Raw genomic sequence first — 23,849 nt, forward strand, 5'->3', positions numbered from 1 at the left:
GACTTGATAAGAAGGAGTTAGGAATGTTCTTGTTTTGTCATTTGCTTCTGTGTAATTGCAATACCCATGTGGAGGAACACCAGTTTAATATATGAAGTAAAACCTGACAAGATAGGATGGTAATTCCTGGAGTGAAACAGGATGGGCGGAAAATAGACACTGAACATTCCGCCTAATAATGAGGAAGGACTTTACTATGTGGGTGACTGAGCATTGGAACAGGCTGCCCAGAGAGGTGATGGAGTCTCCTTTCCTGGAGATACTCTGCACATAATCCTGAGTAAGCAGCAAGCCTGACAGAGTTCCAGAAGCATTTGGACAATGCTCTCAGGCACGTGATGTGATTCTTGGGGATGGTCCTTTGCAGGGATAAGAGTTGGACTCGATGATCCTTGTGGGTCCCTTCCAACTCAGCATATTCTGTGATTCTGTGTAGCTTGTATTGAGAGCAACTCCATAAAGAGATGTCATCTAGGTGACATCAGTGAGCAACTGACTGGGAGCAGTCGGGAGTTGCAGCGAATAACAAATGCTGTCCATCTGGGAGTAAGGAAAACTTCATCCTTGTGTATTCCCTTTTAACCCATAGGGAAGTTGATCAGTATTCCCAGGAAAATTCCCTGTTCTAGGCCTGTGTACTGCAAGTACTGCTTGTCTCCAAGATCCATGGCACTGTATTTCTACTTTGAGTGATGCTTGTTGTACAAGCACGAAAACGTGTGCGCAGAGATGCTGCAAGGCACAACTCTGAAGCCTTATCCTTTCTTGAGTGTGTTTTGTTTTCTTCTGGGTGATAAAATTGCAGGGGGGAGAGGGTGTCAGTAACTGTAAAGGAACTGGAAAGCTGTTTTTCAGAGGCTCAGAAGGCTGAAACCTTTTGGCCTGTCATGTCAAATCTGCGTAAAGACGTAGTGACATGATGGCAGCTGTAAGTGCTGCAGCACAGGGCACTGCTTCCCTCCTGTCAGGGTTTTCAAAATAGCTTTCCACTTTACAGGATGGAAGAAGACTACAGTACAATATCTAAAGGTTGACCTATGCAGTGAATTACAGTATTTTTTGGCAACTCGCTGCTGGATACATAACATGAATTCTGGGAAAGGTCTGGTACCAAAGCAAATTATTATGGCATATATTGTCACCATGCCAAGAATATTTCACTACAGAAAATCTCCTGCTTCCAGTTCTTGAACATTTTAAAAACATTTTAAAATCATTAGAGAAGTCTGAAATACATCATCTTAGTTCTTTACTCTTACTTCCAGAAAATCATGTTTGTTCATTTAGCAGGTTATTTTGCAAGTATTTTTATTTCTACAGTTCTCTTGCTTCTAAGTCAAAAGAACTGATTATGCTTCTCTATGAAGCAAAATGAAAATTAGTACTGTACATTTATTAAAAATTTGGGTTAGAATTTGGTAGTTCAGCATTCTAAGCAGAGGGCTGTGCATGCAGGGAGAGAAAAGATTTTTTTTTTTTTAAGTTCAGTATCACAAAAAGTAGATTGTTTTCTAATTCTTTATGTATTCATAATTTTAAAATATAAATTATGGTTCCTGTTTTACATTTACTAGTTTTTAATGACCTTGCTTAGGACCTCAGCTTATTCAAGCAATTCTTCATTGCCAGATAATTCTCTTTCATCAGTCAGTTACTGATTTATGTAGATGCTGGGAGAAATACAAGGCACAAATCTTTCTAAAAGTGTGGGTTTTTTCACTATAAATGACCAAGTTTTGTTTTCTCAATTTTTTTTTTAAAGTATGAGTAGAAAATATAACTGTGTGTTGTGTGTATATATATATTTCGTAAATACACTTTTATTATGAAAACAGCTCAATGCTAAATGTGTGTTATCTATTCAAGCCGTAGTTAAAGTTGTATGCATTAATTACAGGCCTGTCAATAGATTATGGGGAGAACAAGCTTTACTGGATCAGTTCAGGAAATGGAACCATAAACAGATGCAATTTGGATGGTGGTAATCTTGAAATAATAGAATCAATGAAAGAAGACTTAACAAAAGCCACAGCTTTAACCATTATGGGTAAGTCCAGTGATAATCACTTTTTTTTTTTAATTATTCAAAGCTATTTAATAATGAAATATAAAAAGCTTACGGAAGATTGTTTTGGTTTCATGTAAATAATACATGCAGTACATTCACTAGCGAGACCGTATTGTCTGTGAAAAAGTTCTTTATATTTGATTGAACAGACAGTTTGCAATCTGTATTGCAAGTATGTGTTTCTAAATGTAGTCTTGCATATATATGTATACACACACAGTATGAAGGTAACAGATTGATGGCTTGTATTTGCCATAGTCACTTATGAAGTGTGTTGGAAGGAGAGGGAGCTCTTTTGTGCTCTTTGTTACTCAGAATTATCCATGACTTGTTTCCTCTGCTGCTCAAATCTTCCTACCTAGTTCAGAACAGCCCTAGTTTGTTGAATTAGCTGGCACTTTGTGAAGATTTCTTTGGGTTCTGAATTAATGATTGATGATTTGGATTTTCAGATATCTGCTAATATTTCATGTATAAAATATGTTGAATAAAATATTCCGTTTGTTATTAATCCTCCATTTGCACATTAGAAGGGTTTAGAATGTTCAAAAACACCTATCAAAAAAAAAAAATCAAAAGAACAGTAGCATAAGGAAAAATTCCTAAAAAATTAACTAGTTACAGGTTGCCGAATATTATAAAAATATTGCTTCAAATTGACTAGTTCTCATACTTGTCTTCAGGTCTTGTCCCTTTCTGTAACTGGGACAAAGTGTGGTAGGAAATTCCAGTCTGACTCAGAATTAATATTTCTGTTATTCCGGAGATAACTTTAGAGCTTTCTATATTTCCCCAAAATGCTTTGTTGACCCTTATTTTCTGGTTCAAAAATTATTTATATTTGTCTTGGATGTTCAAAAAAAAAAAAAGTTCAGTTGATAAGCAAACCTGTAAGTTGGGATAGATGTCTCATCAACTGCCAGAATCTTTTTATGAAGTGTTTTATTTGATTGATTAATTATATAATAACTGTGTACTTATAGATGGTGTGTTAGTGAAATTTATGCTAAATAAAATCTGAAGACTTTTATGCACATGGTGTAAATTACATCATAGTGTAAAATGGTAATTGCTAAATTAGATTTATTATACACACATTTGACCAGTATTGAACTTCAACTGCTGTCAGTGTCTCTTGGAGAGGGGATACTTTTATACCTGCATTCATAAACACAAGCAAGGTTGGTGTCAGGAGTCACAAATGTTAATATATACAAATTGTCTTTCATTGATTGGATTGTGGCTGGAAATGGATTGAATAAATGACCTTTACTCTGGGGGGCTGTTGGAAGTCTTTAATAGGAGATGTAAAGAGTGTTTGTTCATCCTGTCACTGAGATGTCTGTGGGTATCAAGTCTTCATCTCTGATTCACAGAACCTACAACAGTGATGATGCATTTGGGGTCTGGAACAACGAGATTATAGCAATCATGTAAAGAAGAGTGTTTTGTGATTGTTTGCACAGAAGTAGTTGAATTTTTGCAGGTGTGGAGATGGAAAATTTTCTGCTGTGTAGTTTTTACATATCTGTACCCCTACTATTCGTAGTTTGGATGCTTTGTTTTTATGGGTAATGACAATTCTTCCTACTCAAAAATGGTAAAAAAAACTTTTGCTTTTGGGTTTTGTCTTTGTTTTGGAGACATAGGTGTGCCAAACTGCAGCATGACATTGCAATATGATTCCACACATAAATCTACTGGAAAAAAGGGAAGACAAATACAGTTTTATCAACAGTACTGTATGTGCTGATTGAAAAACATGAAAAGTTTCTGTGTTCATCTGTCTCACATGTTTTCATATTGTAGAAAACACTGTGGCAACGTAAATGCCATTTATTTTCCTGAAGTGCTGGTGGCTTTACATATATTTCTCATAGGCAGCTTCTGTGCATGTAAAATGGATCAGAACAGAAAATTCATTGCTATATGAAGCAAGTTAACAGATCTGTAATGGATAAATGGTCATAACTAGTAATGTATAAATAAAGAAGAATGACTAATTTGTTCTAATGTAAGATTTAACACGATAGTGTGTGAAAATTTAGTACCCCTGCTGATCTCTTTGCCTACAAGTTTAATAGGAGGTTGCAGCAGGTAAATCACAGTAATTGCAATGTTTATTGCATCATTTTTGCTCCATTTCCTAAATTTTCTTGACTACTTTTACAGTAAACACAACTAAACAACATGAATGGAATGAATATTTCTTCTCTGTGAATATACTAAGCTAACTTTTTTTTTACTATTTGAACTCATCAGTGACTGAAAAGAAAACAGATACAATACCTGTGCCCAAATTTTGTAGAATTTAGGTTCCACTCATTGCCAGAGAGTCCTGTAGTCTTCTACTGTCTTTTCCATTTTTCTGTCTTTTGCATTTATTGTCTCCCCAGCTAAAAGCAATATTTTGTACAGCTTATGTTTTTTGTTTCTTTATTTTGGTGTATGATCTTATCATATTGTTGGGTTGTGGTTCCACGGGGGCAGAAAGAGAAAGTACAGTTCAGTATTTTAAGACTCCCTTTGTAAAGTTTGTCACCAGGTCAGTTGATGATCATCAGAATCTTTGTTGGACTAAAGAGTTAAATCAAGAAAATGGTGGAGCGAACCTCGGTGGTTTTAGGGGATGGGTAGTGTGATCTGAAATTTGTCAGAAGAATTTTTGGAAAAATTGTTGAATTTCTGATAAATTTACCATACCAGTGATCTCTTCAAGCACCTCAGTTATTGCTTCTGCAAACTTTTTAAGTGTTTGTGAAGCATCTTCCCCAGCCATCAGTGTCCTTGTCAGAAAGCACAAGCTCCCAGAGGCACCCAAGGAGAATCCTACAGTCTGTGTCAAAAGCTAGTGCCTTCTGTTCATTGTCTGGACAGACTTTTGCACAAAGAACTAACAGATCTTCTGCCAGTCTCCAGTGGGTTTTACTGTATCTTTAGTTTACGTTCCAGAAGATTTTTCAGAACTATGCCTTGGTAATTTCTGTGCTGTTCTGGTATCTTGAGTTTCTTGATCTTAGATTCTGTTAATTTCAAAATGGGACAGGAAGGGAGAAGCAGGCACTCTGTGGTTGTGTTCTGTGGCATGAACTCAATAGATACTGCAGCTGAGTCTGTACAGTTTTGGTTTGCTTTTTAATATAACTTATGGAGCAGTTCAGAGCTTCACCAGGCAACGATGATTCTCCTTTAGTTCTACCCCTCAATCTCCTCATCGTTTTTATTGTTTTCAATTCCTCTGGTTTAGTGTTGCAGTTTAGCTGTTGTAAACCATTTGGAAGTTACCACTACTCTTTCAGATGTTTGCTGTTGTTTAGTCCTTTCCAGGCTCTGTTTAACATTTTCCTGCTATTATATTCTTTAGTGGGAGCTTATAGAAGTAATGGTAAGACATGAAAAAATAATGTTAGCAAACAAGCTGGTGCCAAAGTAACTGTCAGGTTTATCCTTAAGGGAAATGGAAGCAGGATATATAATTCACATCCTTATGCATTTTGGTTCTTTCTTTTATTGGTTTTCTACTCAGTAGTGTCAGTCATCTTTCTTTTTTCCATATGCTGAGCAAAATTCCTAGTCTTTTGGTGCCTGCTTTTGCTACATGGTTTTGAGCATGATATAGATGGGAAATTACATTCTACTTGAAAGTAAAGCATTTGAATATATACAGAATTACCATTCTTCCATGCACTTAATCATACAAAAAATGCTTTTGCTGTTGCCATTCTGTATTACAAAGCAGTTGTTGTAAATCCATGAAGCCATATTTGCTTTCCTGCTCTTCCCACTTTTTCTTCAAATACGCATTCACTGTGTGAAGTGTCAATGCATGCAACATCAGGCATTTTTAGTCAATCTATCATTAAAAAACACATGTGAACGCTTTGTCTAGTACCTCCCACTGTTTAATGTCTTGCATTTGGTCAGTGGTAATTTTCTTCTGCTACTATGTTAGCTTTCCATTTTATTTTCTTCAAAAAACTCTGAAGTTTATTCTGGTCTTTTAGAAGCTTGTCTGATTCACAGCACCCTGTACCCTGTATCGTTTCCGACACCTGCTGCTGACACCATTTACAAGTTGATATTAAATATATCTACTGCTTTGAAATTCAAGATGTTCCATGTGAGAGAATCTCTGATTTTCTTATACAGTAGAGCAAAGCTCTTTTCAACAATACGAAAATGCTTCCTAAACTTGTCTTAAGGTTTGAGTTTAATATATCATTCAGGAAATGGTTTTAGCAATTTTTCTGGAAGCAAACGTCTTGAGCGTGATCGAATTATAAAGATGTATTTGGCATTCTGCATGGAGTCTCTTCTCCTGCCCTCCAAGTTACTCAATGAAAATGGTTCCTGGACTGTAACTGAAACTGGTTGGAAATTTACCTTTGTGATGAGAACTGTGTTTCTGGGTTGGTGAGCAGAGTCATTATATTACAGGATTTGAATTGCAAAGGAACTCGCAGCAATGTCTGATGTGTTTCCAAACTGGTGTGTTCTTTCTTGAATGGTATATGGCTATGAATCATAAACTGAACATTGCTAGAAAAATATTGATTAGGTACTGTAAGTTTTTAGCTGAGAAGAAACAGATGTTGAAGACTTCTGTCAGCAGTTTTGGTGAAGGCATTTGATTGGATTTTGTATCAGGTCCTCACAGAAGTTCAATTTACATAAACCCACAAAATTCAGCTCATATCTCAACAAAATAGGAATATGATGTAGATTGTGTAGACTGTATAATGAGGATATAATTTGTTGTGAATTGGTTGAGGTTTTTAGTACGAAATAGAATAACTTCACGTAGTGAATGATTTTATGTGTAAGTGCTATTTCTGTTAAAATTCATGTATAAACAATTCCATCAGCAATACAACAAAATCAGATGTACATAATGGCTTTTCAATGGGTGTTCAGGTATTAGAACAATGCCTTTTGAACACAAACTGTATATAATATAACCATCAAGGTGTATTATCAAGCAATCAAAACAGAAAGTAACAATTACAGTATTTCATTTTAGACAGAAAATGTGGGTTCATATTGCCAAAATATATTCATGCTGACATTTACTTTTGTCATGTAGTTAGCTGATACATTGGTTGTTTGACTTCTGTTTTATCTTAAATAATGTTTCAAAAACAATACCAGAAAGCTTTTGCAGTAACTCAAAGGGTGGGAGCTGTGACTTTGCTGGATGTAATTGCAAAGTGAAAGGGGCTGCTTAGATCAGGAAACTTCAAATACACACACCTTAATTTTCCAAGTCATCAGTCATCTAATTGCCATAACACCATTCATTACATTACCATTAATATGTGAAATATATCTAGGCAATTTGCCCAGTTTTAAGTGCAGTACATAGTTGTCTTCCATAAATACTCAAACCACCATTAATGAAAACTAATGGCCCATCAAAATTTGCATTCACAGTACTGTTTGAAATCTCCAAAGGACTGTCCACAGTGCTGGTGTAGCAATTTTTGGCATTTGAAATTGCTGTTTCCCAATATGTTGCTGTACTTAATGCTAATTAACCAACAGAATGGATAAATACAATGATTTTAATATATATTATAACTCAGTTTCAGCAACAGAATTGTAATTAGTGATCAAACAACACTCTTATTAGCATAATCAAGCAAATAAATGATATTTAAAGGTTCAAAATAGTGTTGTTTCTTCCCTAGTTTGTAAAGCAAGTTGTCTTTATGCTAAAGTCAAATGTTTTTTTTTATTATCTACGATATTTTAAAATTAATGTAGAAATTCATACCAGAAATCATAGATGAGTTATCTACTGACAGAATGTATCAATAATGGAGAGAGAAACCCAAATTTTGCTTAGAATTATTGTCAAAAATCTCTGTGTAACATGTTAGGGTCTTTTTGGTATGAGACTGTTGTGTATGTTGGCCACCCAGCAGTTTCTGAAAAACTAGAAGATGTATTTTTTTAGGTCTTAGGCATAACTGGCCAGTCTTTTGGCAGATAGTCATAAGAGATTTGGCCTCAAGGTGTCTGTACTTCAGAATTTATGGGTTATTTTTTTGTGGTTTTAGCGTTTTTTTGGTTGATTTGGTTCTTTTAGTTTAGTATTTTCTTTGGTTTTGTGATAGTTTTTACTTTTTTGGGGTTTTTTGTGGGTTTTTTTTGTGGGGTTTTTTGTTTGGTTTTTTTTTGGGGGGGGTTGTGGTCCTTTTTTTTTTTTCTTTTCAGTGTACCTAACATGTCAGGATTTGCATGAGCTTTCTCATTTAACTCCCCTCCTCTGTCCTTGAGGATTAGTAAAGAGTTTATTCAGTGCTGTTTCTTCTGTCATGAAAGGAGAACAACTCTATGATGTGAAATGTCTGACAACATTGATGGAAATTGTTTAGATTCTATTAACTGTGCATGAAAGCAGATGTGTTCTCATTGAGTAGCTCAGTAAACAACAGAGGAATCTGGTGGAACATTCAGCTGCTCATGTAGAAATGGTTTTGGCTCTGTACCAACACCAAAAGGAAGAAATTAAACTATTTGTGGTGTACATAAGTATTGGTTATTGAACTTCTTGAATAAGCACATGCCATGCTTTCATCTCTTGGTAAAATAATACACCAAGTTGGTTATTTGGGGGTTTTGTTTCTTTCCTTTTCCAAAGGAGCCAGACAAGTCAGCCAATGTCAGATTTTGGGAGGCTATTTAAACCATGGTCAAAGTTGGGGGTTTGCACAAAATATTAAAGAAATACCCAAATGAGTTTAATCACTTCTTTCAAGTGCCCGAAAGAGTTTAATCCCTTCTTCGAAATAAATTATGAAAGCACCAAAATTCTGTGATTTGCTTCCTTTCTGTACTAAACTCTTGCAAAAGAATATGTATGGATATGTAAAATAATAGGCTCTAGTTACTGTGCACAAGACTGCAGCCATTACCAAAATTATTTAATGGGCTGTTCTGATTCATGGTCAAATAGAGGTTGTGAAGAATGAAAACTCTTCTTCATATACAAATATTTAATTTAAAAAGTCTAAACTTTTAGGATTGTAGGTTATCATCTCACAGAAAAAAAAAAGAAAGAAAAAAAAGGAAAAAGTCCAATTTTCATTATTTCATATATGGGCTATAGCAAATAGTCATTTTTCTAATCTTATCTTACCTGTACCTTTTTGTTATAATTGACACCATAAAAATTGAACAAAGGAACTTTTTGTTCTAAGGAGTTTCTGCTAAAACAATCATCAGATGCAATCTACTATTAATTGATTGATATCACATGGTGATGTTTTGACTCAGTCAATTCTAGTAACGTAGGGGGACAGATTTTCTTTAAATTTTGCCCAAATTTAAATTGAGAGTTCCGTTTCTGTCTCCAAATCTTAATATTTTCATTCTGTAGATTGTGGTCTTGTCATATACCTGTGAAGAGTTTACTCTTCTTTGTCCTTGATATTTTCAAGAGGTTTTCTTTTCTGCTGTAACTTTTTAGAGTTATTGCAGTGGAAATTATTTTTTAGACCTGCAGTTTCTGTCATGAAACACTCAACTGTGTGACCCTATAAATTAGTTATTGAAATATTAAAACTGCAGCATAGGCAAATAATTCATTTAACTTAAAATAAAATGAACTAAAAGTGAATTAATGAACAATATTTGTTGGGAACACAGTGTTCCTGGAGGTTAAAAGTTTTCAGTCTAGAGTTTTACTTTTGGTTCATCTTCTGTAATAACTTTTTCTGTCTGAAATGAAAACGCTGATGATGTTTAACTTGCAATTATACAGACTTGCCACATTTAATTATTTCATTTAGATGTTCAAAAGATATGTAGTTATTTTAAGGAAAAAAGTAATATTCATACTTTTTGTGCAGGACATAGCTCTGAGATTGTATCTCACAGTAGTTAATGTTTATAATGTAGTCATGAGTGAAATGTTAATTTACTGCAGAGCAGTATTTTGTTAGTAACCCAAGCAAGTGTCCTGTTCATGTACTGCCATCACATTGTTCCAGTTTAAAAATACATGTAACAAACCCAAGATAGAGTTGAAATCAAATTGCTTCTATAATTTCTTTTCCTTTTTCTGTTTTCCTAAATGTAGTTAAATTTAATATACACACAAGAATTATGTCGTGTTGCCCTTGAGACTATTGGTCAAACTGGTCCGAGGTAATACGGTGTTAAAATGTTACCTAGTTCAGTTTATTTAAAACAGTTACTTTTCCAAAAGGCTGAGAGCAGAAGGGAGCTGCTTGCATTCAGTTTTATACCACTATATTAACTCAGAGAATATAATAGAGATGGGCCAATGAAACCTTGTTTCTTCATTGTGATTTCCTAGAAGGATAGTGCTAGAGTGAAGTTTTATTTGACTGATTACATTTTATTAGAAAAATAGCTTAATTTTCTTTAGTATGAGAATATGGAAAAATATAGGTAGTGGATCCTCAGAAGTATTATTTTAAATTCATGACATAAAAATTGATTACTTCTTTTATGAATTGGGAAACTGTAGAGTGTTATCCAGTCACTGAGGAGACTTGACTAAGCCAAGAGAAGCTGATAACCCACAATGAGTTGGAAGGAGGTCATTGTAGTGTCTAAATCTTGTGAAGAGAGTAAGGACTCGGGTGGAGTTTTCTGGCGTTCAAAGAAAATGAGAAACAGACACTGTGAAACTTGTTATGGGATGTGAAATAGAATCATTAATGTTGGAAAAGACCTTTAAGGTCGTCGAGTCAGACCATTAACCCAGCACTGCCACGTCCACCACTAAACCCTGGCCCCAAGCATCACATCTCCTTCTCAAGCTGGAAGGCCAAGATCATCTCATCAAACACCTGTGTGGGCCCTACAAGTGAGGACTCACGTGACAAGGACAGTCAGAGTTTCGCTGAAGTTTGAGTTTGATATCAAAGCTCTGAAAGATTTAATTCTGAATCATTGGGAGGCAGAGACTGATATGATTTTTTTCATGATTTCTTAGTTACTGATTGTAATTTGTTTTTAATGAAAAATGTGTTTGAGCATTACAAGCAATTTTGTTTGCTTGTGAAAATGAATTTCTTCCTTAAAGTTTTCTAGAATTTCAATATATATATATATGGAAAATGAGGCATTTTAATTTAGGATTTTCTATATCAGTAGACTTAAATCAGCAGTTGTCACAGCAAAAGTGGAACTGGTGAGGGCTGTTTTCATGTTTGCAGAATCTTAATAACACGCAACCTTCAGATTCTCTCTATAACCTCTTTAAGCAATTTTCCTTAAAATTGATCTGATAATTAACCTGAAAAGCTTTTTCCCACCTTAGATTTCAGCCACATGTAATTTGATAGTGACCCTTTTGATTTCTAAAACTTGAAAATTTTACAGATAAAAAGCTTTGGTGGGCAGACCAGAACTTAGCTCAGATTGGAACCTGCAATAAAAAGGATGGAAGAAACCCAACTGTCCTGAGAAACAAAACTTCAGGTGTTGTACATATGAAAGTGTATGATAAAGCAGCACAACAAGGTAGGTTACATTTGAAATATGTTTAACCAACCTTTAAAGTGCACAGTATCTTTTCTCATGTTATACTCCAAATGTATCTAGAAGAAAATAATACTTATTTCATTACAATTCAGTGATAAAATATAGTGTATTGGTAAAAAATACTTTGTATTAGAATAAATTATTGAATTTAATAAGGATAATTGAATTAAAATATCTGCCTGATGTATTTTAACTTATCAGATGTTCACACTATAGTGAAGTTTAAAGTTCTTTTCGAGAGTTTTATATTTTTAGTCACAAAAAAGGCTTAGCATGTGTACCTCATCTCAAATTATTGAAATTTTTAGAGAAGTATTATGAGATAATTAATTAATATTCTTCATTATCCGTTTTGAAACATGGTTTAATTCATCTAAGTTGACAGAAGTGGCAGTAATATAAATCAGAAGTGAGACAGCATAAAAAGGGGGGGATATTGCTGAAACTTAGTTGGCAAAATGGAAGCTAAGATAATATAAACCAGTGTAATTTGGGGTTATGCACACAGTTTTATGAACTTGGAGATTGGTGATGAAAACATTTGGAAGTTACTTTAGAAGGAGCTTATTTCTGATTCCAGTTACTAAAAGTGATGAGGGTGGAATCTATGAAACGAATTATTTCATTTTATTGTGGACTCCCCATCCATGGAGGTGTTCAAGGACAGGTCGGACAGGGCTCTGAGCAGCCTGGTCTAGTGGAAGGTGTCCAGATCCATGTCAGGAGAACTGGGAGGAGATGAGCTTTAAGGTCCATTCAGACCCAAACCATTCTGGGATTCTGTGATTTTGTGAAGACGCTTCCAGAAGAACACAGGATAGTTTCTGCAATAAGTAGTCTATAAATGGAACACATTCTGTTCCATACTGAGCACTTCTGGGAATGTTTGCCCTTTTACCTAATCTGGGAAACACAAATAGTGCTTTGCCAGCCTGACTCTTAGTTTTAAGTGTGGTGGAACAATAAGTAATACAAATTTAGGCATTCAGTAATGTTTCTGACATTTAAAAATGCTTTACATCCAACTATGGAGACACACAGACAGCTCACAAGTGCCCAAACATTATCACTGCTGGATGTCTTCTGCATGGAAGAAAACTTCCATGTTTTAGGTGAAGAAATGCTTTTACTTCAAAATTAGGAATGCAAAAATAAATGTAACAAGTAGCTCTCTGATTCTTATGGGCTTGGTAACTTGTAATCAACTAATTACTTGAATATCTTAGTGGATTTCAATGTTTTTTCATGACTTCAAATTTCTGAGATGTGTTTAGTGTGTTGTGTATTATGTTTGTTATATATCTTATTTAAATCTTATTTAAAAATGGTCATCTATTACTTAAAAGTAGTAGGAGCATGGATTTTTAAGATCACTTCATAATATATCTTAAATATACTTAAAAAATGCTGGTTCATGAAGATGAGTTTAATATAACATTTGATGAATGAATAAGGTATGATCAGTGATTTGCTCATGGTCTAAAATAAGATATGCTTTCTAGACTAATGTCAATGAGATTTCATCATTGCCAGTCCAAACTTAATGTAATATTTTCAGGTTTTTCTCAGGCTTTTACTTTAAAATAGGCTGGTTTTTTAGAAAACTGAGTTATTTATAATCTGAAGGAAAATGTGTGGATAAAATGCTGCAGAAGGAAGCGTGGAAGGGTATATGAATATATGAAATATTTTATGCATATCTCGATTTTTTGAAGAAGTTAGCTGAATAAAATTTGGGTTTGGTAATATTAATATATCAATTTTGGTCAGGACTGCACTGTTCAAGTTTTGCTTCCTCTTATGTCTTCTCCCATCACATTACAGGCAGCAATTCCTGTCAGTTAAACAATGGTGGATGTTCCCAGCTTTGCCTACCAACATCAGAAACCACCAGGACTTGTGTGTGTACAGTGGGCTACAACCTTCAAAAAAACCGCATGGCTTGCAAAGGTGAAGTGCCTTCAGTATTTCTTTTAACTGATTTAAGTTTTATGGGAACATTGTAATGAGTAAATATACTTAATTTATTCATTTCAAGTTAAATAACTATACTTAATATGCCTGATTGAAGCAGTAACAGATGAATGTCTCTTGTGGTGAGGACAGAATAAAATTTAGCTTTTAGTTTCATTATTCAGTACTGCATAGATTTTTGTGGATACTCAGATCATTTGAGCCTTTATTAATGGCACTAAATATTTGTTCAAGGTCATATACCTTATCTTTAAACTAAATTACAGGTTACAGTATCTGAATTGTTGGGTGTCTCATTGTATTGCTCTTAATATAAAGTAAAGCCTGATTTTTTAAAGTATTTTTTTAATTAAACTTTGGTCCACTTGAGCTGGCAAAAAATCAGAACATAGCTTACAGACAAAGCCTTACTTTGTTCCTGTAGAATACAAAACAACCTCATGGTCAAGGTGCCTTATAGTTTTATGAAGAGAATATTATTTGCTCCTGTTTATTAGGACTAAATAACTTCTGAGAACTGCTGCATAACAAGACCTCTACACAGTAGCATTTATTCCTGCCTAATAGAAATAGGTGCATATGGAGTGTGATTAATCTAACATGAAAGTAGACATTTAAAAGACATCAAGTGCACTGGTCACTAAAATGATGTCTTTCTCTCTTGTCTGTAAAGGAAGTGTGCATGACTGAAGGAGGGGAGCTGAATTGCATGCCTTAAAAATAATTTACAGTCCTGCTTTCCACAAGTCTTTTAAATTGTCTCTTGCTGAATATGTTCAGAAAGTATAGATAGACACTGAAAATATTCTTAAATGTCATTATAATTAGAAAACATTTTTAAGTTTTAATTTTCATTACTGCTAATTACCTGATTATAAGGTGGTATTCAAAATGGACAGTGATTCCTTTCTCTTTATAAGACAGTATTTATCATTTAATTAGAAATACACCATAATAACTCATGGATGTTTGTTTCAAAGAGATGGAGTTATCTATTTGGAAAACAATGGAGCAGTATTGGAAAACTATGTCTAGTGCATGTTAGCTCCTCAAATCTTGCTAATTGGGAAAGTCTTTACTTTGCTCTCATTGGCTGCTTTATCTTTCCCATAGGTATCGAATCATTTCTCATGTATTCTGTTCATGAAGGAATAAGAGGAATTCCTCTTGATCCAAATGATAAAATGGATGCTTTAATGCCTATATCTGGGACTTCATTTGCTGTGGGCATAGACTTCCATGCAGGTAAATACTATGTGCAATTTGTTGTATGGATGGTAAAAATTGTATATTGTTCTCATGAATGAAATAACCCTTTGTTTTCAAACCTTCCAAGTAATTGCAACTGCATTTAAAGGAATTGGAAGTTCATTATGTTACAGTGTTAACCAAAGAGATTTTACATTTTGCACTAAATACAAAATCATGTATTATGCATATGTAGCTTGTTTTGGCAGCACTAGCTGCTGTTTTTCAGTGGAGTCATCACCGAGAACTCGTGTAGGAGACTGGTGGGTTTGCAGAAAGTGATCATCAGTCTGTAGGAATGCAGGTTTCATTAGTTCTTTTTTCACAGAGAAAGGCTTGTTCCTGTTATGACACTTTTTCCATGGAATTTTCTTTATCCTGTGTGTTGTACCCAGCAGGTGACTTTGACAGCTGAGTTGAAATAGTTTGCTTCCTGTCCAGCACAGCTCAACCACTTCCCTGCAGGGTACAAGCCAACTCTGTATCTGTTTCTTCATTCTAGAAACAGGTGCTCTGACAGCCTGAAGAACAGGCATTTCTGCCATTCCACCCACATGAGGATTTTACTGGGGATTTTACATCTTGTAGTTTTTGGGTTGGAATTTTCTTTTAGCATAGTCTACTTATATGATATGCTATCCTACTTTAAAGAGTTTTGTTTGGGCTTCACTAATCAATATCAAACTAATATTTTGGAAGAATAGGGGGTTTGGCTTTTGGGAAAAACAAGATTTGAGGAAGGATGAAGTTGAGTGAGGTTCTCCAACCTGCCTGATGATCAGTTACAGCACAGGGAACATGAACACACTTGACAGTGACAAATGCATTGGGAAACATGGATGGTAAATAGTGTGCAGCAGTGAAATCACAAGAGGATAAAAAGTTACAATACAGTTTTCAGCTGCATTTCAGCTTAAAACCCAATTCTTCTTCTCATTTTGATATATTTTGATATATTACCTTGAATTTTGTAAATTCATTCCTAAAACCTCAAATATGATTCAGAATGCAAGTGGAGGTACTTTCAGATTTCATCCTGAGGTTGAGTTTTTTTTTTTCCACTTAGTGAATGTTTCTTCATTTCTTTCTTACTCAGGAAGCATTCCCAAATTTTGATCTACTCTCAGTAATGTTTAGATATGCAAAGAGGCTAAAATAGATTAACATATGCAAGTAGTATAACATATCATAATTAAAAGGCTTATGGCAACGTTTTTTGCAAACATGAATGAGCTAGAAGATACATGCACCTTTTTTCTCCCTGTGTTTTGATACTTCTAAATTCTAATTAAAGAACTAAGAGTCATTTTGACCTTTGGACTTTTTAGGCTATTGAGGAGTAAGGTTGCCAGTGTTTTTTAAGACACAGGTTTATAAAACTGAGTGTGATCCTAGTAGCCCTTCACTTCTGTGTTGTTAAAGATCATAGCACTGATTCTTCCCTGCTGCTGAAGACTTTTTCACAGTATGTCAGGCAAATGCTCGTTGTTTCTTCCTGTTGATGTTGTTCCAGGAAGCTCAACATAGAAACGTAAAAATACTTCACTAATAGATGTGCATTTGTTGAAATAATTATTTCACATACTGGGAGGGTACTCTGTACTTCAAAACTTGGTCTGGTTGGAGGAGAAATATTGCTGAAATATTGCTGGATATTGCTGAATATTCAGCAATATTCAAACAATAGTTTGTATGTTGAGTTTTGGGTTACACAATTTTATTGGCAAAACACCAATGATTAAATGAAATTAATTTTCAGTGTTTGCTGAAAAGCATAAATTAAGAAAACAACACTACAATGTTGTGCTATATCCGTTAAGATTTAGTAATGGAAGTGAAACCACAGATCTCCGTGTTCTTGTAACAGTTTCAAAGCTGTTATGTGGATCCTTGCTCGCCTGACTGACTTAAATAGTCATGGTCTGAATACAAAGGGGCTTATTTTTGTGGAGATGAATTAAAATGGAATAAGAAATACATAAAATTCAATTGTAGGGTGTCTTATCTAGTTGATAAACATAATAGTTTTGGCGGGTTTTTTTATTAACTATGTGTTTTCAGATAAGACGTTGTAATTCTATATCTTGTGTTGCACTGCAGGGAACTTTGCATGCAACCATAGATCTGTATCTTATTGTTGAATATATATGCAGCTAGTTTTAAGATGTATGTAATTTTCATACTCACTTGAAATAAGCAGCAAAATACATGACTCCCATATTTGTTTGGGCTGCTTGAAGTCAGAATTTGTCATTTGTTTTATTGGTAGTGTGACTAAAATTCTTGAGGATACCAGTCTGGTTTGGTGTCAAATAAATCTAGTTATTTGAGTAAGTTTTATTTTTCTCTTCTCTAACTCTGTCTCTATCTATCTATCTATCTATCTATATATCTATCTATCTATCTATATCTGTATATATACATATTTACACATACATTCACATATGTACATGGGTGTATATATAGGATTAGTAGATATAAAATATTTTATAATTATTTAATAGTAGACATAAAATATTTATATGTATAGATATAAGTAATACTTCTATAAATATACTCACACTCTTTTAGGGAATTAAAAACAGATATACAAAATATGAAAAAATAAAGAAAATACAGCATATTTATTGTGATTTTTAGCAGAGGTAGTAGCTTCCATCTGTTTTCATGGCCCTAATTGTGCTATAAAAGTAGTACTAAACAAACAGTAGAAAACCTGGAATTTTGACAGAATTTTTAAAATAAAATTTAAGAAAAGGAATGAGAAATTAAAGCTGATAGTTTTGATACCATTATTCTGCTTACTCTGAATCATATTAATAAAGTTATAATTAGCAGTTTTCACAGTAACTGATGTCAATATTTGGTCTGAAGTACCTGAATTAATCTAAGAATCATTGCCACGTATTTTATAGGAAATGATACAATCTATTGGACAGACATGGGTTTCAACAAAATTAGCAGGTCTAAGCGAGACCAAACATGGAAGGAAGACATTGTTACAAATGGTTTGGGAAGAGTTGAAGGCATTGCAGTGGACTGGATAGCAGGTAGGTCTGAACCTGCTTCAGGACATGTCATTATTTCCAACAATACGCCCTTGCATCTTCAGCTCAAGACTAATTAAATTGGTTTTGCTTTTAGTTCTAATTTCTAGTATTGCACATGTCTGGGCATTATTTATGTATCTTGGATGCTGCTTCTTAGATGGACAGTTTCAATGGTGACAACAACAAATACAAGTTTATACTCTACAATGGAAGGCTGAATAAGACTGTAAATTACAAGTATAAGATACATGTAAATGAAAATACAGGAGTTAGTTTCTGGTCCTGAATTACACTTTTCATATAGTCTGTTCTTCCTGCGGTAACTTCCTTGTGCTCTTCCCAGGTAACATATATTGGACGGATCATGGCTTCAACTTAATTGAAGTTGCCAGGCTCAACGGCTCCTTCCGATATGTGGTTATATCCCAGGGCTTGGACCAGCCGAGATCTATCGCAGTACACCCAGAAAAAGGGTAACATGACCATGGCTACCTGTATTTCCTTTAAAGTTTGCATGCCAGCATTGAACCTTTTAGATAAGCAAATGGATGCCTTTGATCTAACAGATAAATATTTATTAAAACCCATCCGATTGTATTGGAAACTGTTGTATTGTAAATAAGCACAGGTGGAAGGAAGTGTTACTCTTGAGACACGAAGACTTTTTTCATTATTCTCTGTATTCATGACATACTGCAATTTCTTTGCAAAATAGTTTTGATTTTCCAAGGAAATCATTTCACCTGAAGTTTGGATGTTGCTTGGAAGCATGCTTAAATCTGTTCTGAAGTTTTCAGCAAATCCAAGGAAGCCACATGAGCTTATGAAGGACCTCAATGTCATGATGAAATAGCGGAACAGTGTAAGCCTTGGTAGCTGTAAACTCCAGTATCATGTAACATCCCATTACAGCAACAGAGAGATTGCCCAGGGTAGCTGAAAGTCATGTGAGATGAAGCATGTGGGTAGGAGAGTAAGAACTGGCAAAACTGAACTGCTTGGCAAAAACTCATCCAGCTGATTGTTGAGGGCAGAGACTGCACTGCAGCATTGATAGAAACAGGGAATGTACTGTTCCCTTCCAGCTCCAAAACTGCCCAAACTCCCTGTCCCTGGAGTTGTTAAAGGCCAGGCTGGATGGGGGGCTGAATAACCTGGTCTAGTGGAAGGTGTCCCTGCCCATGGCAGGGGGGTTGTTTATAATCCTTAAGAAGGAGAAAAGGACCACAGATTAGTAACTGTTTTACAAGTCTGGTGCATCTTCTGTGAAAGAGGGTAAGCTTCATCTATTTTATAATAGTGTGCCACAAAATGATAACTAGGGATATCTCCAGTCAAAGTTTCTTCAGGAGAAGGATAGCACTGTTTTCTAGGGAAGTACAGGTATGCCTTTCTTTGGGAAGATTAAGGCCTTTGGCCTTTTTACTCTTTGCATTATTGTCATGTCTCTTTCCCTTTATGAGGCAAAACTTTCAAAGGTATTCTTCCCTCCCCTTGCCCTGACTTCACATTCTGCATTTCTCTTGAAGCTAGAGTTGACAGCTAAAAGAATAGAGAGGAAAATAGTAGTTATTAAAACTCGTTGAATCTGCCAGTTATACCAAGATATGAAGCAGACAGCATTCAGCTGGTTGGTGACATTATTTATTGTCACTGAGGAAGAAGTGAAGAAGGTGTAGCCCTACAAAAGGGTGTCTTTGTCCTTCATCAGGTTTATTTATTCATATAACATGCACATGCCTGACTTTTTCCTAATTTAATAATAGTTTTCTGATCAAGCTCAGAATTGAGATTGAAATAGGGAATTAAGCTCATAGTGAAACTTTTAAGATGCCTCCTTTAACAAACATTTAGAGAATTTCATTTGTGTTTAGGGCTTGGGGTTGGGGGTGGGAGGAGCTTAAACTGACTGAATTTTTTCCAAAGAAGATTTTTTTGAAGATTCTATTCCAGCATCAAATTTCCACCCCTTGCATCTCCATGTCAGCTGTGTAATTTATATGAGGGACAGTTCTGAAATAAATTGAGTCATAGTTATTCTATAATCACAGTATATACATCAATTATATCCATAGCATATTGCTGCCTACAGAGGTCTATGAAACAAGTATTTTAGTTGGTACTTCCCAGAACTTTTGAGAAGATGTGGGAAGTTTTTCAATACTAGTTAATGGTTTGTGTAAGTCGATGTATTAATATATTTATAATCATTAATGCTCTAAGGGAGTAATTAATAACTTGCCTTATATTTTTGGCAGCTATTCAGGATTTTCTTCGCAGGATTTTAGATTTAACCCACTAATTATGGGGTATCATTTTTTTTTCTCCTTAGAGTAACTAGTTTAAGGAAAGAGTATGGAAAGTTTAATTCAAGTGTGTTGAATGTCTACCTTTCTGTATTCAAGATTTAGTTCATGTCCATGTATTTAGAAAGTACCTCTAGTTAGATGCCTGAAAGCAAGTTGAGTTCTGTTTAGAGGTGCTGTTACTAATCTATTTAAAGTTGTATTAAACTTAAGCAGTGATTGTTGATATCTCGCTGGTTAGTACTGTCTATTTTACCATTTCTCAAACATGTTTTTAATTTAGCTAAAGTTGCAGTTCAATTTCCTAAGGTAGTATAAGTTTTGTAGTTAGTATAAATATTATTGTTTGTTCTACCAAGAAGTATGAGAACAGATTCATTTGTTTCAGAGCCAGAAAGCCCTACAGTGAGAGCGAAAGTAAGATGAACAATGTTTCAGAAGCTAAATTTGATAAGAAAATTATAAGATCCATATTTTTTCTCCCTTATCACATTTTTATTCCTGATTATTTCACATATTTACAGTCATCCAGTCAAATACAGCTACTTAACAAGAGATTGGCATAATGATGACACCAGACACAGGGAGAGAACTGTTTAGTAGTGTCCAGAAGATTTTTGTAATCTTTAAAAACCAAGTAATGCATACACAGAGGAAAGCAATGGAAAATGGTTTCGTATGTTCTGTTCACTTTGTTTACAGCATATTACTAAAAAAAGTTTTAGTGGGTTCTGTGAATATCTGCTATGAAAATCCTTCTCTTTATGCAATTAATATTATGCAAGGCCTCAATTATATTATCTTCGAAAGAGATTTCTTCCTCAGAAAACTGTTACTTTTGTGTGTTTATAATATATTTTAACGCAGATATACATACATGTGTATTTGTAGACACACAGATATTCCAATAAAGGTATTCTATAGGTTACTGTTCAGTAAAGAAAGTGTTCTGTGTAGATTAACTGGCCTCATTTTGTTATACCTGAATGAGAAGTAGGGGTCAAAGCAGAAGTTTGAGCCAGCACCCTATCCCAAATTAGTGATGTTAGTGTGCCAGTAAGTGTATGGAAACACAAAATTAGGTAAGCAAAATGAAAATTCTTCCCATGAGCATTTGACAGAATTTGAAAAATATTTTCTTCTCAAATAAAGTCCCTTTGCTCTGCCATTTCCCACAGTGCTGCTCATTACTTCGTATTTAAAACATTTTAAACATACATCTCTTGTATTATCACATTTGTTAGTGATAATTAAATGCAAGAGCTTCTGTTCCAGTATTTTATTTTTTTTAATTTGCCTTTATTTTTCCAAGCACACAGCTAAATTCTTTAAGGAATAGAATTTCATATTGATTGATCGAGTAGTTTTAAGAATTTCTTCATATACATAATTTGCAAAAAACCCTTAAGTGTTCTATTAAACAAGTATTATGATGCATTTAATTTCTTAATATTATTTAGAGACATGAGCCTTATCATGTTTTTTAAGTACTTTTAAGTACTTACCATGTTTGTAAGTACCCATTTAACGGTAATAGTGTATTTAGCTTGCAACTGAAGTACGGTATTACATATTTGCAGTTCCTGTTTTGATGCTAAATTTTAACTGGTGATTTCTGCAACGTTTTAGGTATTTATTTTGGACAGAGTGGGGACAGACTCCTTGCATAGGCAGGGCACGCTTAGATGGCTCTGAGAAGGTTGTCCTTGTGAGCCTGGGGATTGCGTGGCCTAACGGGATTTCCATCGATTACGAGGTCAGTTCCTCTCTCTTCCAGCGCGTGTTAAAATGTACAGTATTTGTTACATTTCATTAAAGCCAGCTGGTGTTCCACTTTGATGTAATCTAAATAACTCTTAATTAAGTACTTGGACAAGGCTGTTGATGTTTCCTTTAAAATTAATCTTCAGGAAAATAAATTATATTGGTGTGATGCTCGTACCGACAAGATAGAAAGAATTGACCTTGAGAGTGGAGGGAATCGGGAGATTGTGCTGTCAGGGAGCAATGTGGATATGTTTTCAGTTGCGGTGTTTGGAGCTTACATCTACTGGTCTGACAGGTAATTTATTTTTCATAAGTATTTTAAGTCTCAAAATGTTATTTTGGTGCCAGGTGCTTCACCTTTGTAGGATTAGCCATTCCTTAGCAAGGTCACAGAACAGATCCCAGAAACCTGTGAAATTTCCAAAGAAAGGGCTGTTGTGATGCTGAAAGCTCAAGCTCATGAGCATCAGAGATGAAAACAGGTTTCTACACCTCCTGTTAGGTGAACTCTCCACTGCTCTTCAGTCATTTGTTCGGTGTGAATTAGTTGAGGATTGTTGATGAGACATCTTCAACTTTTTTGGCAGAGCACATGCAAATGGCTCTATTAGAAGAGGCCACAAGAATGAGGCCACGGATGCTGTGACCATGAGGACTGGCCTTGGAATAAACCTGAAGGAAGTGAAAGTCTTTAATAGAGCACGAGAGAAAGGTTGGCTGTTCTTAAGGATGCTATTAATTGTTTTAATATCACCTGCTACTTTTTATGTATATCGAAGCATACAAAAAAAAAAGAAGTAATCAATGATTTTATCTCCACTTTTTCCCTTGAAGTGTTTTTTTAACTAAAATTATTGTACTAAAGAAAACATAGAGTACAAATTCTGCTGAAATTCTTCCGAGTGTTTTAAAGAGAAAGTCTAAAACCAAAACACTTCCTACCATTCCAGGTTTGATGACTTTTGTTTTGTTTTTTTTTAAATAGCAAAAGACAGTCTTAGAAATGAGGGACCTTGAACTGTGCTTTACAGAGCAGTAATCTCAGGCAGTTTCAGATTTCTGTTGGAAAGCAAACCAAAATTTTTTCTTACTAGAAATTCCCAGCCTCTCTATCTCCAGTGTTTATTTGCTAAAATTTCTTGGGCTTAAGTCTTTTTTTTGTTTTGTTTCTGTAGGAAGAGACCTTGTAAATAATCAGATTTCCTTTATATTCAATTAGTTTAGCGAACTCAAGTGACAGAAGTTATTATATATTTTCTATGATTTATGATACCGATGGTTAAATTTTATTTTCCACTACCTCACTAAGAATCATCTTGCTTTAAATGTCTTCTTACTTCTAAAATTCTGGTTTTGATGAGACCTTGAAAAACTTGTCTCATTGAGAAAAGGTGGTTTGATGATTATTTACTCAGAACAAACAGCTACCAGGCCATCCAGAGAAAATTTTCTATAAATATATTTAAAAAAAGAGAGAAAAAGGGTTACTGCAATACAAAATAATTTTTTAAATACAAATATATCTCTGGTGTTGGTAGTGTTCAAAATTTGCTTTAATCACAGCATTATATACTCAAAGATTCTGTTTCCTTTACGTAAGTCTTTCCTAAATAATGGCATCAAATATGACATGTAAAATAAATGTACATTTTGAAAGAAAACAGATTAAACAATAAGAAAAACTTGATTTTTTTAAATTTTTCTTGAGAAAAATTAATTTGCAAACATATGCATATTAATTTTATTAAAAATTTCTATATGGGCATCATATTTTATGGATAAAAATAAAATACACACAAAAAGTCCCCATTTATTTTAACTAGGCTAGAAATAGTTAATGTCTGCTTACTTGGAAGGGCTTTATATTATAGAATATATTCTCTATATATTCTATATATAGAACTAGGAAAATAGAAC

At 34.5% G+C, this 23,849-nt stretch overlaps 1 protein-coding gene across 3 annotated transcripts in view; it reads left to right on the forward strand.

The window, feature by feature from the left end:
- The window catches only part of LRP1B (LDL receptor related protein 1B), a 246,406-nt gene that overhangs the window by 67,533 nt on the left and 155,024 nt on the right, over window positions 1-23,849 (forward strand). For all 3 annotated transcript variants that reach the window (XM_029962198.1, XM_029962197.1, XM_029962199.1), the window contains exons 24-32: window positions 1,898-2,047; window positions 11,426-11,566; window positions 13,412-13,537; window positions 14,675-14,806; window positions 17,725-17,859; window positions 18,203-18,332; window positions 21,795-21,921; window positions 22,076-22,227; window positions 22,520-22,644. In XM_029962198.1, the coding sequence (XP_029818058.1) occupies window positions 1,898-2,047; window positions 11,426-11,566; window positions 13,412-13,537; window positions 14,675-14,806; window positions 17,725-17,859; window positions 18,203-18,332; window positions 21,795-21,921; window positions 22,076-22,227; window positions 22,520-22,644 (1,218 nt within the window). The remainder of the gene's footprint in view (window positions 1-1,897; window positions 2,048-11,425; window positions 11,567-13,411; window positions 13,538-14,674; window positions 14,807-17,724; window positions 17,860-18,202; window positions 18,333-21,794; window positions 21,922-22,075; window positions 22,228-22,519; window positions 22,645-23,849) is intronic.

This window comes from Manacus vitellinus, unplaced genomic scaffold (assembly GCF_001715985.3).
Source record: "Manacus vitellinus isolate BGI_N305 unplaced genomic scaffold, ASM171598v3 scaffold_43_pilon, whole genome shotgun sequence".
Lineage (NCBI taxonomy): Eukaryota > Metazoa > Chordata > Aves > Passeriformes > Pipridae > Manacus > Manacus vitellinus.